Source organism: Echinops telfairi, unplaced genomic scaffold, assembly GCF_000313985.2.
Source record: "Echinops telfairi isolate 266 unplaced genomic scaffold, ASM31398v2 ScPeMD7_7457;HRSCAF=8495, whole genome shotgun sequence".
NCBI lineage: Eukaryota > Metazoa > Chordata > Mammalia > Afrosoricida > Tenrecidae > Echinops > Echinops telfairi.
In genome coordinates, this window is record NW_022111357.1 from 37367188 (window position 1) to 37385739 (window position 18552).

Consider the following 18552-nt stretch of genomic DNA (forward strand, 5'->3'; position numbering starts at 1 on the left):
ACGATGTATCCAAAGGCTCTCGTGAACAGTGAAAGGGCCAACAAACAGGGAATGCTCTTTTCCCTTCTCTCACAGCAGTGATGTAACCCGACAGCTTATTCCAGGAATAATCATTCTTTACAAGAGAACTCAGATATTCTCGCAACTTTTAACTAAGGAACATAGAAGTCTTGTAAGATGTTCCAGCTTTTTAAGATTTTCAAGGACTTTTATATTTTGTGGGTCAAGTAGGAGCTGATGAGCCGGGGCGGGTGATCCAAAGGCCACATAGTTCCAATGTTAAAGGGAACAGCCAGTATTTCCCATCTCCAATCACTAGAACCAACTTCCTGGAGTTCTGCTATCACTACAGGCAAAATTACTGGACTATAGAGCTTCACTTAAAGCAGACATGGTATTCTTGGTATCAGAATATATTCCAGATAGGTGATAATACTAAAAGGCCAAACATTTAAACAGAAATTACTTAGTGGCATATGTTTAGTTGAAGATGGTTTATTTTATTACTCTGGAATGTTTTCCTCTTTTAGCCAAAAGCAGCAATTCAAATTAGGTATTGGTATCAAGTATTGAATGTGGTGCTCTTTCACCGCTACACACCAGAATCCTAGTGTCTTAGCGTGGTCTTGGCAGTCCACACTCTCCTACTGTGACACAAAATTGTGGTTTACCTGTTTATATTTCCTGTAACAACGCTGAATGACAGCAGCCGCCACTTCTTGCTGTTCCCGCAAGGGTCGGCCCTGAAGGTAAAGTGAGAGGAACAGAAGTGGTAATGATTTAATATAAGGAATGTCAGCTTTCTGGAAGCTGCAGTACTCATTGAACTTGATATTCTCAGAACTGAAACCCAGCTTACCAAAAATACTTTGAAAATTAATTGTAAATTTAAATTAGGAAAAATAAATGTACAGGATTAAATTTCCAACTGGCCTTCCTCCTAAACAAAACCACATTTGGGTTGTAGGAGGGTTAAAATATGCTTCATTGTAGAAGTATTGAGCAAAGTATGTATTGGCTTACATACTTACAGTAACTAGCTTTTTAACTCTGGAAACATGCTATATTCTGTGTTTTGTTCTGAAACATGCAAAATCTGTGCTAACTGACCCCTTGGCAGGAAAAATTCAAGGCATGCACTGGTGCCAAGTTTACTTCTGGGCATGCAACATCTGCATTTGTGCAGACCCGTGTGTCAGATTAGTGCAAATTGTGCATGCTACTTTCAAGATGACATGTTATCTCTGTACTAATACTATTTGGCTTTATGAATTGTTCAGATTTCAAAGGTCTTTCGTAAGATAGTCCCAACAATTCTACCTTTGGGTCAATGACTAATGGCTTTTAGAAGGTCAAAGGCCCCTTCAGGAAACTGAGGAAGGCCAGCAATGTTTTCCCCACCAAGATATACACATAGAAGCTTTGCCATGTCCCCTCTTAAAGTCTACTTGAAGTCTGCCCACCGGCCTGAGAGAAGTTAAAAATGCCTACTCTAGGTAAAAAGTTCAGTATGGCAGAAGTGTCAACTTTATGCTAACAAAATATCCACTGTCATTATCATCACACTATCACTTAGTTCTTTTACTAAAGCTTCTGAAGATTATAAGTTTATGTGACAGAACTAAAATAAAAATACTATCAATGCAGAGGGAAGAAACAAAGAAATGCCACATATTTTAGTTTGAATATGTCTGACTTCATCGCTCATCCCTGATCTTAAAAATGTCCCAATTATCAAGACGCTATTTTACCTTGTATTTCCGGAAAGCTGTCTGGACAAGCCTGGCAGCTTCATAGAGTTCTCTCTGCTCATGATCAGACAGAGTTAGCTGAGCAAACTCATTCTCTACCTTCTCACTGGTAGATGCAGTCAGGAATTCAGACCAATCTGCTGCGGAGGGAAGGCTAGGTTTCTCAAAGGCTACTTCACTGACTGGAGAGCCTACGGGGCTCAAGCTGGTATTAGAAGAAGGGGTTAGAGGCTCATTATATGAACTTCTGAAACAAGAGGAGAAATAGAAATGGGAGATTAATGGCTGACTTGCACAACCCTGAACATATTAACTAAAAGCAAGATGGCATCCATCAGGAGCCACTTGGACTATTAAGAGTATACCTTCATTCAGTCAGATAAGTTGTTCAACAGTTAAACAGACTTTAACTATCCTTCAAGTAAGTCCATTAAGTTCATACTGTTACAAGTAGATTCACTCAGACACATGGCGACTCCATGTACATCAGAGTAGATTTGCACTCCACACAGTTTTCAATGACAGGTTTTTCGGATGCAGATCACCAAGCCTTTCTTCCAATGTGCCCCTGGGTGGACTTGAACTTCCAACCTTTCAGTTAAAAGCCAAGCATTGTTAACCGTTTGCACCACCCAGGGACTCCATCAATTACTACAGGAAAAACTAAACCCATTAAGTTTAATCCTCGTGTCCTGATCCTCATTAAACTTCACTGGAATTGGGAGGAGAAAGCAAATGATTCAGTATTTTATATGTTTTCAGATGGGGAGAAAAATTATTGTGGAGGTGAGGGCATGAGCTGAGCTCTGGAAATGACAACAGAATTCTTCCCTAGAGCTTTTTTTCCTTAATAAGACTCCATGTTACATAGTATTAATCAAGCAGACGTAGTCTCTCATACCTGTAATTACACCCAAGAATGCACCCTAGGTGCTGACCTATGGAATTTTACTGACCTGATCTGAGCAGTATTTGGCAGATGATCAACATCAGCTAAGTAACTGGCCAGCCAGCTCATAGTACTACTAATAGAAGCGGTATCTGTTCTTTCCAGTGCTGAAGACTCCATGGGCACAAAATTCTCCTGCTTAATTCGGTCAGGTGTGGCTTCAATAATGTGTTCTGCCAAGGTTATCATGTTCACCTGGGGAAGTTCAAGGAGCACTTAGGTTAGGAAGAAACCTTAGAAGTTACCCAGCCCTCTCTCCAAATTAAGTAAAATCTCCTTTAAAGATACTACACAATTCCTCCAAATACGTAGAGCTCCCAGAAAGTGTTGTCTCCAAATCCTTTACTCAAGTCTTGAAGAACTTCTGACATGTGCCTAGTTTCTATTCTGAGCTAGAATCAATCAATTAGACCAAGCAGTACTTTAGTAAGTTATATTATCAATGTGATATTATCATTGAACTAATCAATATGAACCTCCACTCCCCTTTAACCTGCCTAGAGACGCTAGTTTTGAAAGGAACGACATCAATGTGCTCAAAGAGTGAGCTAAGCTAATTATGGTAATCCTCTTCTTGATTTCCCAGCCACATGGAAGTTGTCAATAAATCAAATGACACCTTGCACTGGGATAATCTGCTGCAAAAGACCTCTTTACAATGTTCTAAAGCAAAGACGTCACTTTGAGGACTATGGTGTGCCTGGCCCAAGCCATGGTGTTTATTCAATTGATTCACATGAATGTGAAAGCTGAACAACGAATGAGGAAGATCAGAGAAAAATCCATACCTTTGAATTATGGTGTTGGTGAAAAGTGTTAACTATATCATGGACTGTTTGAAGAACAAATACATCTATCCTAGGAGTAGTACAGCCAGAATGTTCCTCAGAAGCAAGGACATGTTATCAGGAAGAACCCGTCCCTGCAGGATATCATGCTTAGTAAAGTGTAAAGTTGGTGAAGAAGATGAGACTCCAATAAGACGGACTGAAACAGTGGTTGCAACCATGGGCTCAAACATAGCAACGACTGTTAGGATGGTACAGGACTAAACAGTGTTTCATTCTGTTGTTCACGGTGGGGGAAGGAGGTCCCTATGAGTCAGAACCAACTCAAAGTCACCTACAAATAATAACAATGCGTAGCTAGGTGTACCTGTGATCCTCCGTTGAGCAGATGGTTTTCATCATGGTCTGTCAATTTATTAAATTTAACTTTTATACTTATAAATCTGCTTCTATTTTTATTTATTTATAGTTGATTATATTTATATTTATAAATTTTGTTCTACATTGTTTTGAATTGATATCTGACATGGGTTCCATCAGGAATTATTAAAATAAGGTTTGGCAAACTGTACATGGTAAACAAAATAAAACCAGCCACCTGTTAATGTAAACACAGGTGATCCCTGGCTTATAATACATTTGAGTTATGATGAATTGCACTTCTTTTGTGCACATCTTACTATTAACATTAAATACAATGTTGCAATGCATTATTTGTATTCACATGCCAATCCCTAAAGACAAGCTAAGATTAGATTTATAAAGATACTGATAATAAAAGGCAATAATTAATGAAGCCATGCCTTATGAGAGCTACTTACTAAGTTTTATTGGACTATAACCAAATCTATTCACTTGATATTGTCTAAGGGTGACTCAATGAGACAGACGCACACAGTAGCTGCAACAATGTGCTCAAATATAGGAATGATTGTGATGATGGCACAGGACCAGGTAGGGCTTCTGTCTATTGTACACAGGGTGACTGTGAGCCAGAGCTGACTCGAGGGCACCTAACAACAAGGCTGATTTGGGGCTAAAATGGCATATTCTGTAGTCATGATTTTCACCCTGTGCTGATATATCCGATGGCTGGCAGGAAGAGGTGAAATAAGCCTGCATTCAAGCTTCTGCCAAGCTGTAGGGTTTGATGGTGCAGGTGACTTGGTGCTCCTCCACACCTCTCGCTCTCACTGTAGCACTTCTATATACATGGGTGCTCGCTATCTACATCCTGTTCTGGTGGGGGTAGAATTTTTTCCTTTTAGACTTGAGTTCTATCAATGGGACAGTGAAGAGAAGGGGAGTCAAACCCATGTCCTTGGGCTGTGTTCTTGGGTCCAATCCTATATATTTTGACTAATGAAATAACCTTGCATAATAGCCCAAGCTCAGGTTAACATCGCCTTATCTTTATAACAAGTGTACTATCCTAAGAAGATTCTTGATTTTCTGAATTTACTCTAAGGCCAGTCCATTATCCCATGGTGTATTTCACTCTACCATATGAGAACTTGACATCATAAATGGCCTTTATGAAAACTAAGTGATGACTATGCCAACCAGTCACTTAGACAATCCTGATTTTACAACTATTCATAGGCTTCCTCTCCTAGCTAATCTCATAGGCTTAATTCTGTAATAACTAGTCACTAACACAGTGAAATAAATGACTGTCTGCAAGCAGGAAGGAGGAGCTGGTACACAGAAGGCAGGCAGGCTTTCCTGCGACCCAAGTCACTGGTATTTAGACTCTAATCCACAATGCTGGATTTGTTGAATGAAAACAAAGTCCCAAGTAGAGAAGGCCATGGAGCAATCTTCCTACATAACACCAGGCTTTTAATCTTCGATTGGTGAGAAATTTAATGACCTTTGAAATTGGCTCTCAAGCTCAAGGACACAATGCGGCAGCAGCCTCCGCAGGCTTACCTGTATATCATCCATGGGCTGTGAGCATTCTTCGTTTTCTGTACTATCACGGTAGGACCCCATCTCTGTATTCACCACCTCTCTGTTAGCCATCATCAGGACACTCATTGGTTCCCGGGGACGCACCTGTGAAGGTGCAGCATCCTTTCCTACACTGGTCCCCTTCGGATTGCCAGTCACCTGTACTGTAGACACACCAATGTAAAGATCTTTGGAATTCCACTTTACTACAGGCTGAGATGCAGAGGCTTGGAATCCTGCAGTCTCTGGAGTGGGAGGGGAGAGTTCCCGGCTGTAGTCCCTCACTCCTTCACTGGGGCTGATTGTCTCGGGGACAGACTGCTTAGAACTAGGGCTCTGCTTCCTGATATTTGGCTGTTCCAGACTCAGTGCAGTGGACAGCAGCTTCTCCTGCCTTGCCTGGAAGTACTCAGGGTTCAATTTATGCTTTTTGGGAGCTGGATAATCTTTGTGGCTCTCACTGCTGTAGTAATTAGAGGGTTCAGACCGAGGTCTTCTCAGCTCTGAAAAGTACAGTAGAAAGGATAGTCAGGTCAGGTGATAAGATTAGGAATCCTAAAGAATTAACACTTTCTCTAAGCCTGAGAGACATAAAGTGCAAAGCCGGAACTCAAGACATGTCCCTATTACTTAAATATTCCCCAGCAGCATTTTTATTGGACTCAGGCAACCTTCCTCCCCAAAAACTGTATTCCTTATATGGACACAGGATTGTGTTTTTCTTCTACATGATTTTGAGTGGCATTGTGCATTCTGGAAGGAGCCCTGGTGGCGCAGTGGGTTATAAGTTGGGCTGCTAGCCTCAAGGTCAGCCATTTGAAACCACCAGGCGTTCCGCAAAAGACGAGGCTGTCTGCTCCTGTTATGATTTACTGCCTCAGAAACCCACGGGGGCAGTTCTACTCTGTCCTAAAGGGTCAGAAGGAGGCAGAGTCAACTCAACAGCAGTGGGTTTGGAATTTGGATGGATTCTTAACTCGAAAAATGAAAATCAGAAGCAGCAAAATCAATAAACCTAAAAGTAGGTGGCTAGCCTACGGACTTTTCTCAGAGCAAACTTCTCTGAAGGCAAATGGGAAACCTGTCAGGTTCCAGGCTGAGTGATTTTGATGGCATACCTGGGTTGGTGCTTGCAATAACAGTGACTCCTTTGGGAATGTCTGGAGAGCTGAGGGCGCCACTGTGCCACTGGGCCACCCAGCTATCTGCGTTAGGTTCTTCGCTTGGAGGGCAATGGATTCTGGGATTCTGCCCCAGCTGAGCCTGCTCATCTCTCTGCAGGTGCTCCAGACACTCTGCTAACTTCACATGACCCCTCGACCGGGCAATCCCCAAAGGTAGCCTTCCAAGAGAGTCGGGAATAGAGATGGCCCGGCGGTCCCACTTATACAGCACAACAGCAGCTTCCAGGTGCCCTAGGGCACACGCCCACATCTAAAGGACAGAGAAGGACAAAACAAGCTTTTCAATAACAGTACAAGCATTGACAAATTGGCCGTGGTTGGCAACCTCCAAGAGGTTATAAGTTATTGGCACCCTGAAGTATCTTTGGAAAGTGTCCTAAGTCAGTGGGGGAATAACTTTGGGAACCAGGCTTATCGCTCTGAATTAATTAGCCTTGTGACTTACCAGAGGAGTACAGGAGAAGTGATCCACATTCAAGGGGTCAACTTCCAGTTCCAAATCAATGCTATCTGCATGCTTTGTGCTGTAAGGGAGAGCATCCGAAATTACTGCATAATTTATTCTGTGTTAAGAGAAATAACAGTATGCTATAAAATGTGATTCAAACCCAATAAGAAAGAAGCCATCACATCCTTGATGTGAGGAAGCACTGTCTTGAGTTTCATAAGTAGGGCGGGGCTCTCGATTTGGCCAGTGGCCTAAAGAACAACACCAAACTTTTCCAAGCTGGTATCTAGTTCAGCACTGCTCAGGCAGAAGTTCATATAAATCTCTTGGACACTGTCCTCAGAGCCAGCCCTTAACTCCAGCGACACAGCTGACTGGCCAGATTTCCCTCCACTCCTGGGGATGCTGAGGGGAAGCTGCATGCTGAGGAGCACCACGAGTCGCAGGCACCAAGCCTTACCGCCATTTGATGAGGGTCTGGATTAGGGTGGCGTAACCCTGGGCAGCAGCCAGGTGTAAGAGGGTCATTCCACGGAAAGTCTTTGAATGGATCAAATGCTTTGACTTTGCCCAGCAGGCTCGGCTCATCATCTTCTCACACACAACGACCACGCGGCTCTCAAAGCAGCTCCCCAAAGTCCCAGTCCCCGAAGCACACTGTTAGGAAAAAGCTCATGATATGATCTGACTCTTCATACCACAGGGGGGCTTTACAGGCCCTCCACTAAGGCAGCATGCTTTGATGTAGGGGAAACAAACGACTTGTGATTAGCAACTCAACGTGTAATAGAAACATCATGAAACAGAGAATAGAACATAGCTAGTTTTAGCTCAGCTGCATATTTTCTGTGTGTGTAGTGGCACAGGGTCATTTTCCACAACTCCCCAAACATCAGAGTCTGTCTAGTACAGCTGACACTCTGGTTCTCAGGAAAAGGGAGCCCTGTTGTCTTAGGTTTTAACAGAGGTATACTCTCACCCACTTCAGGAGGCTAGAATTAGAAGTCAGGGTGTCCGTCTGGGAAGGCTTTCTTTGTGTCAGCTCTGTGAGAAGACCCTGTCTCCTCTCAACATCCGTGAACTCAGTGTTCCATGGAAAGCTACATGTGTGTTGATAGCAATCTTCCCCTGGGCCAAGGAAGTTCTCAGCACAGGAACCCTGTGCACCCAAACGATGTGCTCTTCTTCCAGTTCCTCTTTCTTATGAGACTGAGGTCTCTCTCCATCTGCTCATTTCTCTCTTGTAAGATTAAAGCTGATGCAGGCCACACTCCAGAGAAATTCCCCTTAGAGGGGAACAGGAGTGAGACCTGAACAAGGGTGGTGAAGTAGCTAAGAGTAATACACCACACCCTACTCCTGCCTCATTAACACGGCAAACAACTTAAAGCGACACCTCATTAACCACAAGCTGAGGTCAGGATTTAAAAGACATCATAAAATGGAAGATAGTCACACACTACTGATAATTATGGCCTAGTCAGGTTGACATATTTTTTGGAAGACACTATTTAATCCATAACAACTGCTAGTTTTTTTAAGTGGTTCGGGCCTCCTAGTTGCAGTAAACATCATAAGTAGTCAATTTCAAGAGGACGCACAGGAGGGCTGCTTTCCTAATGCTTCCATTCGGGAAACACATGGATCGCAGACGCCTTTAACTTCTTCTGTGAAGGAAAGTTTGTCACTTAATGTGGATTTTCCCCCCTTCTTATAAAGACATATTTCAGAGAAGCCCATCATAGTCCAGTCCTTTGTTAGTAATAACAGTAACCTATGGATCTCTAAAGTCTGCTCCCCAGCTGAGCATGGGGCTGGAGCAGGAACAAAGTGGGCTGTAGTGTGTTGGGCAGGCTGACTCAGTCGCAGCTAATGAGAACAATCACCGTAAAGGTCTATAGGAAAGCAGAGTCTCGTTAGTTTTAACCACGTGGCTTTCTTCCCTTCAGCTGTAAGGGAAGAAAAATCAAATCCAAGTTGGTAACCTAACAGCCGATTTGAGACTCTGACAGCAGTTTGATGCTTAATACCCCCCCCAGATAAATGGCACTCCTAGACCTAGACCAATTCTCATCCTCGCGGTGTTTCAAAGTATTTTTTGCTGGTAATAAACCTCATAAAACCCGGTTCCTACAGAAATACTGCTGCTCCTAATTGTGCTTTGTTTGTTCATCTAAAATAAAATGTCTCTGAAAATAAGAAGCTGTTGAAGCATCACGTTGTCCTCCCGGAGCAACAAAAACATCTTAAAGGAGCACACTTAGCAAACTGCAGCCTGCGGTGGCCAGCTGTGACTCAAAGGCCCCGAAGCCCTACTCCACACATGCCAATCACACCACAGTCATGAGAACACGGAACTCCTCGGGAAGTTAACCGTGAGAGACCTTTTTGCTATTGTTGGCGTCCAAAGAACACAGGCACTGTCCCTCTCACCGAACAAACCCAGCCATCTCGCCAAGCCAATGGAAAACATTCAAAAGCCATTGGTACAGGGTCAGATTATGACAGGGTAGTTGTCCATATGCCGTCTTTGTTGGTGAAAGGAAAAGACTGCTATAGAAACTTAATTTAAATATTTTCTGTTATAGCCATTACTACTTCTGTAAAACTTGGTATCAGGTGAAAGAAAAGCCTATGTTAACCTTAAGAATATTTTACTGTGTGCCAAATCTTTCTATTTTCACTGATTTCTGGAGAGAAACAAGAAAAGTCAAGGAAAAAGGAGGTTAGGTTTTTAGATATACTATTTTTTGTTTTATTAGTATTATTATTAAAAATACTGCTGATACTTGATATTCATAAGGATCATAAAAGTCTTATTGTTCACCTAAAATAAGTAACCATCTAAAAGAAATCATCATTTATCTTTAAGAGAGAAAAGGAAATTGAGCTTTTAGGCACTAATTCAGTAATGGCCGTAAGAAACACGACCAGTCCCTTTAAGTTCATCTCCAGGGTCTCTTGAAAATAATAGTTTTTGCCTAAGAGACTTAACCAAAATGAAGTTTCTTAATTAAGTTTCTATAAAGTCCCCCAAACTAATTGGACTCAAAACAACAGGTGGTCATTTCCTGGCACGCGGCCATCCAGATCATGGTGTTTACGGGGGAGCACATGTGAATGAAGGCATAACATATACTGTGTTCTTTCTTGAACAATTATAGAAACTCAGTCTCAGGGCTCCTTTCCTAGTGATCTTGAGTTTAAAAGGCTTATGAATTACTGAACACAATAATGCTTTATAGTTATACTTAACATAGGGATAAAATACACAAAGTAGAAATGTTCAGTTTAGTTCTGTGTCCTATCAGGCCGGAGTCACCATTTGGCTTCTGCTTTGCAACGGAGTCTCCCCAAGTTCCACTGCCGGGTACCAGCAGTAAAGTCTGAAGTCAGTGAAAATGACTCGGGATAATCAAAGCTGTTGCTTTTGTCTCAAAGAGACCCTACAGGACCGAGAGAACAGCCCAGGAGGGTTTCCAAGGTTGGGGGCTTTGCAGAAACAACTGCCACATCTTTCTCCCACAGAGCACCTGGTAGGTTCAAACCGCCATCCTATTATTTATTGAGCAGGGATTACCCACTGCTGTCAAATTGACACAGACTCATAGCAACCAGGATGACAGAGCAGAACTGGGGTTTCTGAGACTAAATGTCCAAGGGGGCAGACCACCTCATCTTTTCACACTCAGGGAATCTGACAGGTTAGATGACTTGCAGTTAGCAGCCCAACACTGACCCCATTAGTAAAGGTAGCAGAGAGCTAGTTAGAGTCAATCAGTGAGAAGGCCCACTTTCCGAAGGCTCTTTCATAGGATTAAGATCATAATACAGTATTGAGGAGCAGAGGTATTGCAGAGCCCTGCCTTGGGCTTTCTGCTTAAGTCTGGGAATGAGAGCTATACAGAGAAACTGTACAGACTGCCTCACCAGTCGATCAAAATGTTCAACAATAAGGAGAGATGATTAACAGCACTGACTCTTACCTGAGCTTGACTAGCTCCACTGCCACTCCCATTGCCACCGCCACTGTTCCCTCCTCCTCCAGCCCCCTGTTTGTGCTGCTGGGATCCTGTCATCTCAGCCATCCTCCTTTCCATCTGCTCCAGTCGCTCTAGGATGGACATCCTGAATTGGTTATCTAAGATGGAAAAGGAGTAAGAGTGAGGTTGTGTGGAGGAAGAGAAACGGTTAGCATGGAGCCTGTTCAAGCTTGCAGGACTGGCATCTGAAACAGGCTGTCATTAACCAAGTCACAGAGACGTGCCCTGACTAGGTCTCCCAGCATAGCAGTGAGTCCGCCACCTCACACAAGACTACAACATCTACAGTTGCCCTAAGTTCTGAGCTAAAGGAACACACAGCTCCTTTTTGTTAACCATTCTGTTTGAGTCTTTGGCTCCTCATTTCTTTTTCAAATCCCCCAACGGCAATGTGAAGAGACCTGGAAGATGGGCTGCTACAGGGCCCAATGACATTATAACTGATGGAGAAAGTAACTGCAGGAGAGGAGATGCTGAGCACGAAAGGGAGGGAGGGAAAGGAAGTGTAGTTTGTTTTACCCACTGAGTTTCATGAAACAAACAAAAAACAGATTTTATTATTTCCTGATCCGGGCATTGTATTGTTCACTGCCTGAAACTCTTCCACATTTCTTTTGACTCATGTTATCAGAGATAAACATAAGCAGGCACCTCATATCTACGCAAAACACCATCGGGGCCTTATTGATGGAGTTAAATTATAAGACAAAGAGAAAAGATTTGTGATTCTGTATTTCTTTACTTAGAATATACTCTACATTCGTGGACTTACACTCACATGCACACACAAGCACATACACATATATTAAAGTTAGGTTACATATAGATTTAAATAAAAGGAGCTAGTCGTTATTAAACTCAGGAGCACTGATGTTGACTCACATTTGAGTACGTGGTGTGCTGGATATTTATCAGTGAACATGAAAGAAAAGGCATCTTCTTCTCACTCTAGTGCAGTCGGAGGAGAAAGCCGGGCATGGTGATTAAGGAGGGTTGGCGTGGGGGTAAGGATGGTAGGATTTAGACAAGTCGGCGGCCAGGGAAAGTATATTTTACGGATAAACCAGGCTCTAGACTACCCAGAGACCCTCAGAAGAAAGGTCTAGGGACCAACCTAGGAAAGCACAGCCAGTGAAGGTGCTCTGAAGCACAGCCCTACCCTGACACACTTGGGGTCACTGTGTCGGAACTGATGCGACGGCCACTGGAGGTGCGGGGAAGTTGGTCAAAGAGCCGTGGCAACCCATTTCTTACTCAAACTGATAATGGTATAGTTATGTTCAAAATACAACCTTTCTCAAAATACATTTCATGATGTGAATCATGAAAAGGAGTAATCTAGAAAAGTAGTATGCTATCAGTGTTCTTTTCCATCCTAATTATAAGTCCCAAGTGAATCTTATGAATTCTATAGGTGCTAGCATTCTACTTGAGATAAAACAGAACGCTAATATTTCTAGAACGCTTTGTATAGGCCAGTTATACCCCCATCTACAGGGACGCCTTTATTCCTAACAGTCGTGTGACAGGCACAGCTGTCCCATTTTAACCAATTTGTCTAGCTAAGGACAGCCAAATTGCTAACCTGCTAAGCTGGCGGGTTATGCACTGGGGTGTTAATGCAAGGTCAGCCATTCATCACCAGGTGCTCTGAGAGAGAAAGATAGGCGTTCTGCTCCTGGAAAGGCTGATAGTCTTGAAACCCCACAGGGCACTTCTACCCTGTCCTATAGGGTTACTATGAGTCAGCACTGACTCGATGGCAGTGAGTTTGGTTTTGGGAGTCTAATCACTACACAACAGGAAGGAAAAGTAGAGAAAGTTATGGGAGAGAAAGTCTCAGCATTAGCCAGTTTTGCACCAAGGGAACCAGCTTGAATAAAAACACAGTCAACACTACTTTGACTGGAAAAATTTCAATACCAACTTAGTAATAAGTTATTTCACTGTATTAGACCACAAAAGCAGGAGGAGGAAGGCTGTTTGTGCGGAGTCATCGTATTACTTAGGATCTTGGTTCCAGCATCATATGAACAGACACACATGGCCAATCTTTGAGGAGCCTGACGCATAGGATCTTCATGGCCCAGTCATCAGTTGGGGGGAGTAATCCTGCATAAACACTGGACATGTGTTTTTCATCCTGTGACCATTAAGGATACACACACAATAAGGGTCTCAATACTAGCCCTCATGAAGAGATCATTGAGGATATGGGTACTGTGCCAGAGTGTGGTGAGCAAAGCAGATGCTGCCTATCAGAAAAAAATAGTAGCTGGGACTTTAAAAGCTTATCTTAAAATAGCTGCCGCTGCTGTGAGACGTCAGCTCAACTGCATGGAAGAAGCACAGCAGCCTGTGTGAGCCAAGAGTTGCAGAAGGCTATGGATGCCAATGAAAGCCCCAGACCCATTTCCAGAGTCCCCATGTGGGCTAAGTCTACATAGAACTCCCTTGAACCATTGACCAGATATGTGAATAGTTTTGTCCTGGGAGTGCACTGGAAAAGGGATTACTGTAGATATAGTTAGCTTATAACTTAACATCTTACCAAATGCTTTCCATTTTGATCAATTTTTAACTTCTAGTTATTATTTTCTGCTTTCTTTTGGATTTAAATCTGTTTTACTTTGTTGTGGCAGGCAGGTATGATTTTCTTTAAATGAAATTCTGGGAGGGTAAATCTATGGAGACAGTAACTAGATCGATTCTTAGGGTTAAGACAGGGTTGGCTGGGGGGAAATAGGGAGTTAATAAAATGGACACAGAATGAAGAAAATTGACTGTGGTATTGACTGTACAACTCTTCGGAAAATATTTAAACCATTGAATTGCATCGTACATGAAGTTTACGTCAGTAAAACACGAGAAAAATGACCACAGGGGTAGCACAAAGATCCTCCAGGAAACGAACAGTGGACAGAAGGCAGGACTCCTCCACTTGAGGGCAGCCTGAGTCTAAGTTTACCCTACAGCTAGCCTGGGACTCAGAGCAGCTTGGAGGCATCCTTTGCCGCACCTGTCAAGGACCCTACTCGACACCCCCCACCACTCCCCGCACCCCACCCCACCCCCGATAACATTAGTCAGGTGACCAGTTCTCCAAACCCACTCACTAAAATGGTCTGGCTTCATTTGTTTTTGCAGGGCAGCTAGACTTTATTAGTGTTGTCAATACAGGAGAAGGGCAAGGGGGAGGGAACCCATGCCAGATGATTTCCCTCCCCCTTTTGCCTTTGCTGGGCCCTAAAAGGACTGGGTGGGGGTGGAGGCATGGCCTGTACCAGTCCCTCCTGCTCCACATGAAACAGTGGGAAGGGAGAACCTGGGTGGCTTTATGTTAAACCTCTGTAGCTTACAGCTATATTACTGCTTCTGCAATCCTACAAATCTGGCACCTGTTCAGTGAGTTCTCAGCATCCATTTCCCATCCATTGCTGATCCGTCTGGCCCAGGTGGTGGCGATGAACATTCCATGTCACAAGATAGGGCGGGCGGGCCCAGGCAGCACTCCCCCTGGCTGCCAGCACTGGCTGCCAGGCGAGCGTCTTTGTTCTGGCGGTGCTGCAGTGTGCTGCAGTGCAGTGTGCCTGTCATCCCCCACCCGCCTGCCCGCTCACTGGCTCGTCCTCAAGCCTCCAGCAGAGGTTGGGGGGTGGACGTTGCGAAGACAGACTTCTTGACATCGCCCAGCCAGGCCCTGACCATGGTACCCTCCCACCCAAACACTCCCAATGGTGGACTGACCAGTGTCCGCTGCCGCCACTGAGATGCTGGGTTTTGCTCCACATCTGCAGTGTCCAGCAACAGCCCCTGTTGCTATGGGATTTACTCTCACGTTACTAAGCAGCTCTGAGAAGCACTTCACAAAGACACTCAGAAGCAATTACTCGCCTCTTAACAAAATTTTATCTTGCATAACAGCCTCTCTCAGCAGCTCAATCCCGCAAGGCAGGGGCAGTGATAACTGAAATATGAAAGTAATCATAAATGGAAATGCTGGGGCTGGCATCCAGAAAGAGCAGGTTTGTCATACAGTGCTGACCCAGGGTCGGAGTGACTTTCTCTGGAGCAGGGCCAAAAGGCAGCTTGTGTGTGGCTTCCTTGGCGACATGGATAGAATGATGACGTGTGCGTGGCGCATCGCCACGAATGGACAGTCAAAAGCAACAGCTTCATGCCTGCTCTGGCTTAGTAGCATAGTAGCTTTATCACGACCATCAGAACAATTCTGTAACCTTGAAAACATTTTGCTGCGTGAAGTTTGTCAATCACAAAAGGATGTACACTATGGTTTGGCTGACATGACAGACCTAGGACAGGCAAACGTAGGGAGATCAGAGCTTCACTGAAGGCAGCACCCAGTGTTTGTTCTGGGGGGATGGGAAACATGGCCACGGCATGTGGTGATGGTCCCACGGCATGGCTGACACCATTGGTTCTACTGCACTCACTCTACATGTGAAAAACACCGAAGTGGCAAATGTCAGGTTCTGTACGTTTCTTGCAGTAACAAGAAATGATTGTAAAACACGTGGCCAATTCAGAGCTAGATATCTCCCTAATTGTATGCTGTGTGTGACTGCAGGGATGAAGGGCAGGTCATAACCGAAAGAGCCACAGAAGAGCCATTTCTGATTGCTGTCAGAGTGAAATGTGTATTTTGGATGCATTACTTCACGCACAGCTAGTCAGTGAGCACCACCATGTACCTGACAACAGGAGTGCCCAGATCTGTAGTGAAAATATCCCTGCCTCGTTTGTCGACTAAAAGAGAAGGCAGTGGGCCTGGGTTTTGCTTTGTTTTTTAATTAAAATGGGGAGTGGGTGGATGAATGTGTGGTGACTTCACTTTGAGGGATTCCCAACATCCTGTCTTCAGCAGAGTCTGGGTGAAGCCACTGAAGTGTTCTCTGGATGAGAGAACAGATAGAAGGTCCAGACCTGAGCCTCCACGAACACATGTAAGACCCAGAGGTGGTGGTTCAAAGCCAAGAATGATGCTGGAGTTTCCACAAAGAAAGCCAGGTGCCCCCCACCCCCACCCCAGTTCCTGCCCCCGGTTTCCAGATTTGGGTTTTTAACTGGAAGCTTGAGACTAAGTCTGCCTCATGAAGGCTTGGTTACTGGCCACCCTTGAAAGACTGTGTGGGCACCTGAGCTCCGGACGAGGAGCAGGGGAACAGCGCACAGCGGTCTGGCTCTGGTGATGTGAGGGGCCCTGCGGGCACACAAGGGTGGCAAGCAAGCAGTACGGCGGTAGGCAGAATTCTGACTCAGCACTTTGCCTGAGAAAATTACATTTTAGAAAAAATAGTATTTTCACATACGAGATACTTCATTTAAAGCAGTATGAAAGGAGAGCGAGCCCAAGACTATCAAAGAAGAGCCCGGTTGAGGTTGCGGTCTAAACTGTCTGAGACTAGAGCCTCCAGAGACTGTAGCAGACATTATGGAACAGAGCAAGGAGCCAGGCGAGACCAGAAGAGCATGAGACAGAACAGAGGAGCAGCGCCCAGACCAGGGGAGTAGAAGGCAGAGTGACAGGAGGGCTTCCTGGTCCACAAAGGCAGAAGCCAAGGGACCATGTGGCTCAGAGGCTGAGGACCAGAGAGACACCTGGCAATTGGCTGAGGGGAGGTGATGCTGTGGGCCAAGGGCTGTATCCTTACTACCCTTGTCCTAGAGGGTCACTATGAATTGGAATCAACTCGATGGCAGTGAATTTTGGGGTGAATGGATCATCCCAATGCCCCACGGGTGTGATATTGCCAATTTTAGAAAACACAGTTGTAGACATATGAGGGGGTACCCCCGCCACCAAAAAACAGATTTTTTTTTCAAAACTATGTATTTAGTATTTTTCTTACAAAACCACCTATCACCTTCGAAGTATCTTCCATTACACTTACTACGTTTGTCAAATCTGCGATTCCATTCTTAGAAACATTTTTCAACTCATCTGTTTGGATAGCTGACAGCATACCTCCCTCAGTTTTTTCTTCACCTCTTCCATTTCGTCAAATCATTGTCCTTTCATGTGCCTTCTTCATTTGCAGACACAAAAAAGTTGCACAGAGCCAAGTCAGGTGAGTAAAGTGCATGGGGTAAGAGAGGCATGCTGTTTTTTGCCAAAAACAGACCCAATGAGATGGCTTCATGAGCAGGTACATTGTCTTGGTGGCAAAATCAGTCCTGTCTGCCACAAATCAGGCCTTTTTTATCACACACTGTTACACAATGTTTTCAGAACCTCTAAAAAGAAAGTCTGATTAACAATCTGTACTGGTAGAACGAACTTCAAATGGACTATCCCCCTCACATCCAAAAAAAACAAATGAGCAATGTCTTGATCTTTGATTTCAACTGATGAGCTTTTGGGGAGTGAGGTGATGGTATCTTCCTCTGGTTTGATTGATGCTTACTTTGGGGGTTGAAAGAATAGTACCATGCCTCATCACCAGTAATAACCTTGGGGGGGAAATATCTGGGTTGCTTTGGAACTGTTCTTTCAAAGCATGGCATGTTTCCACTCAATGCTCTTTTTTCTGGACAGTCAGAACCTGAGACACAAATGTCACAGCGACCCTTCTCATTCCCAAATCTTCCACTAAAATTCACTGAACTGAGCTCCAAGATATTCCAGGTAACTTCCCTATCTCTTCAATGGTCCGCTGTCAGTCTTCAAGCACAACTGCAAGAATTTTGTTGACTTTTTTTGTGTTTGGGAAGTTGTCCAGAACAAGGTTTGTCATCAATTGACATTTCACCTTTTTTAAAATGAGAAAACCACTCATATTTGAGCTTTTCCCATAGTGCTGTCCTTGTAAGCTGTGTAAAACACCTCAAACCGTTGCTGTAGCATCAGCAATGATACCCCTTGTCCCATGCCCTCTTCTGAATCTGACTTGAATTTCTGGCAGATCCCTGTGCTATGCAACTGTTTTTAAACTATCTTTAGCAAAATTGTACTGACGTGTGATATTGATATTGTTGGATAATTTCTACATTCTGTTGGATTACCTTTCATTAAAATGGGCACAAATACGGCTTTCTTCTAGTGTGCTGGCCAGGCAGGCATCTTCCAGCTTTCTTGGCAGAGATTAGTGATGACTTCCAGTGCTGCATCAACATTTCAACTGGTAGTATGCCAATTCTAGAGCCTTGTTGTGAACTAGGGCCTTCAGTGCTGCTTGGATTTTTCAGTACCATTGGTTCTTGATCATAAGCTAACTCTTGAAATGGTTGTCGGTCCACTATTCTTTTTGGTATAGTGATTCTAGTTTGTGTTTCTTTCACCTTCATTTGTTGAAGAGGGACGGGAGCGGGGAGTGAGGGGAAACAATGAGAAGCTGATGCCAGAGGCTTAGGTGGAGAGCAAATGTTTTGAGAATGATGAGGGCAATGAAAGTACAAATGTGCTTTACACAATTGAT

At 44.0% G+C, this 18552-nt stretch overlaps 1 protein-coding gene across 1 annotated transcript in view; it reads right to left on the reverse strand.

Annotated features, from left to right (window-relative positions):
- CAMTA1 (calmodulin binding transcription activator 1) overlaps window positions 1-18552 on the reverse strand; it is a 1095522-nt gene that overhangs the window by 20153 nt on the left and 1056817 nt on the right. The window contains exons 12-19 of the mRNA XM_045299056.1: window positions 11060-11214; window positions 7534-7730; window positions 7071-7149; window positions 6560-6875; window positions 5421-5944; window positions 2708-2895; window positions 1752-1998; window positions 672-743 (exon numbers count right to left, since the gene is read on the reverse strand). Coding sequence (XP_045154991.1) covers window positions 672-743; window positions 1752-1998; window positions 2708-2895; window positions 5421-5944; window positions 6560-6875; window positions 7071-7149; window positions 7534-7730; window positions 11060-11214 — 1778 coding nt within the window. The remainder of the gene's footprint in view (window positions 1-671; window positions 744-1751; window positions 1999-2707; window positions 2896-5420; window positions 5945-6559; window positions 6876-7070; window positions 7150-7533; window positions 7731-11059; window positions 11215-18552) is intronic.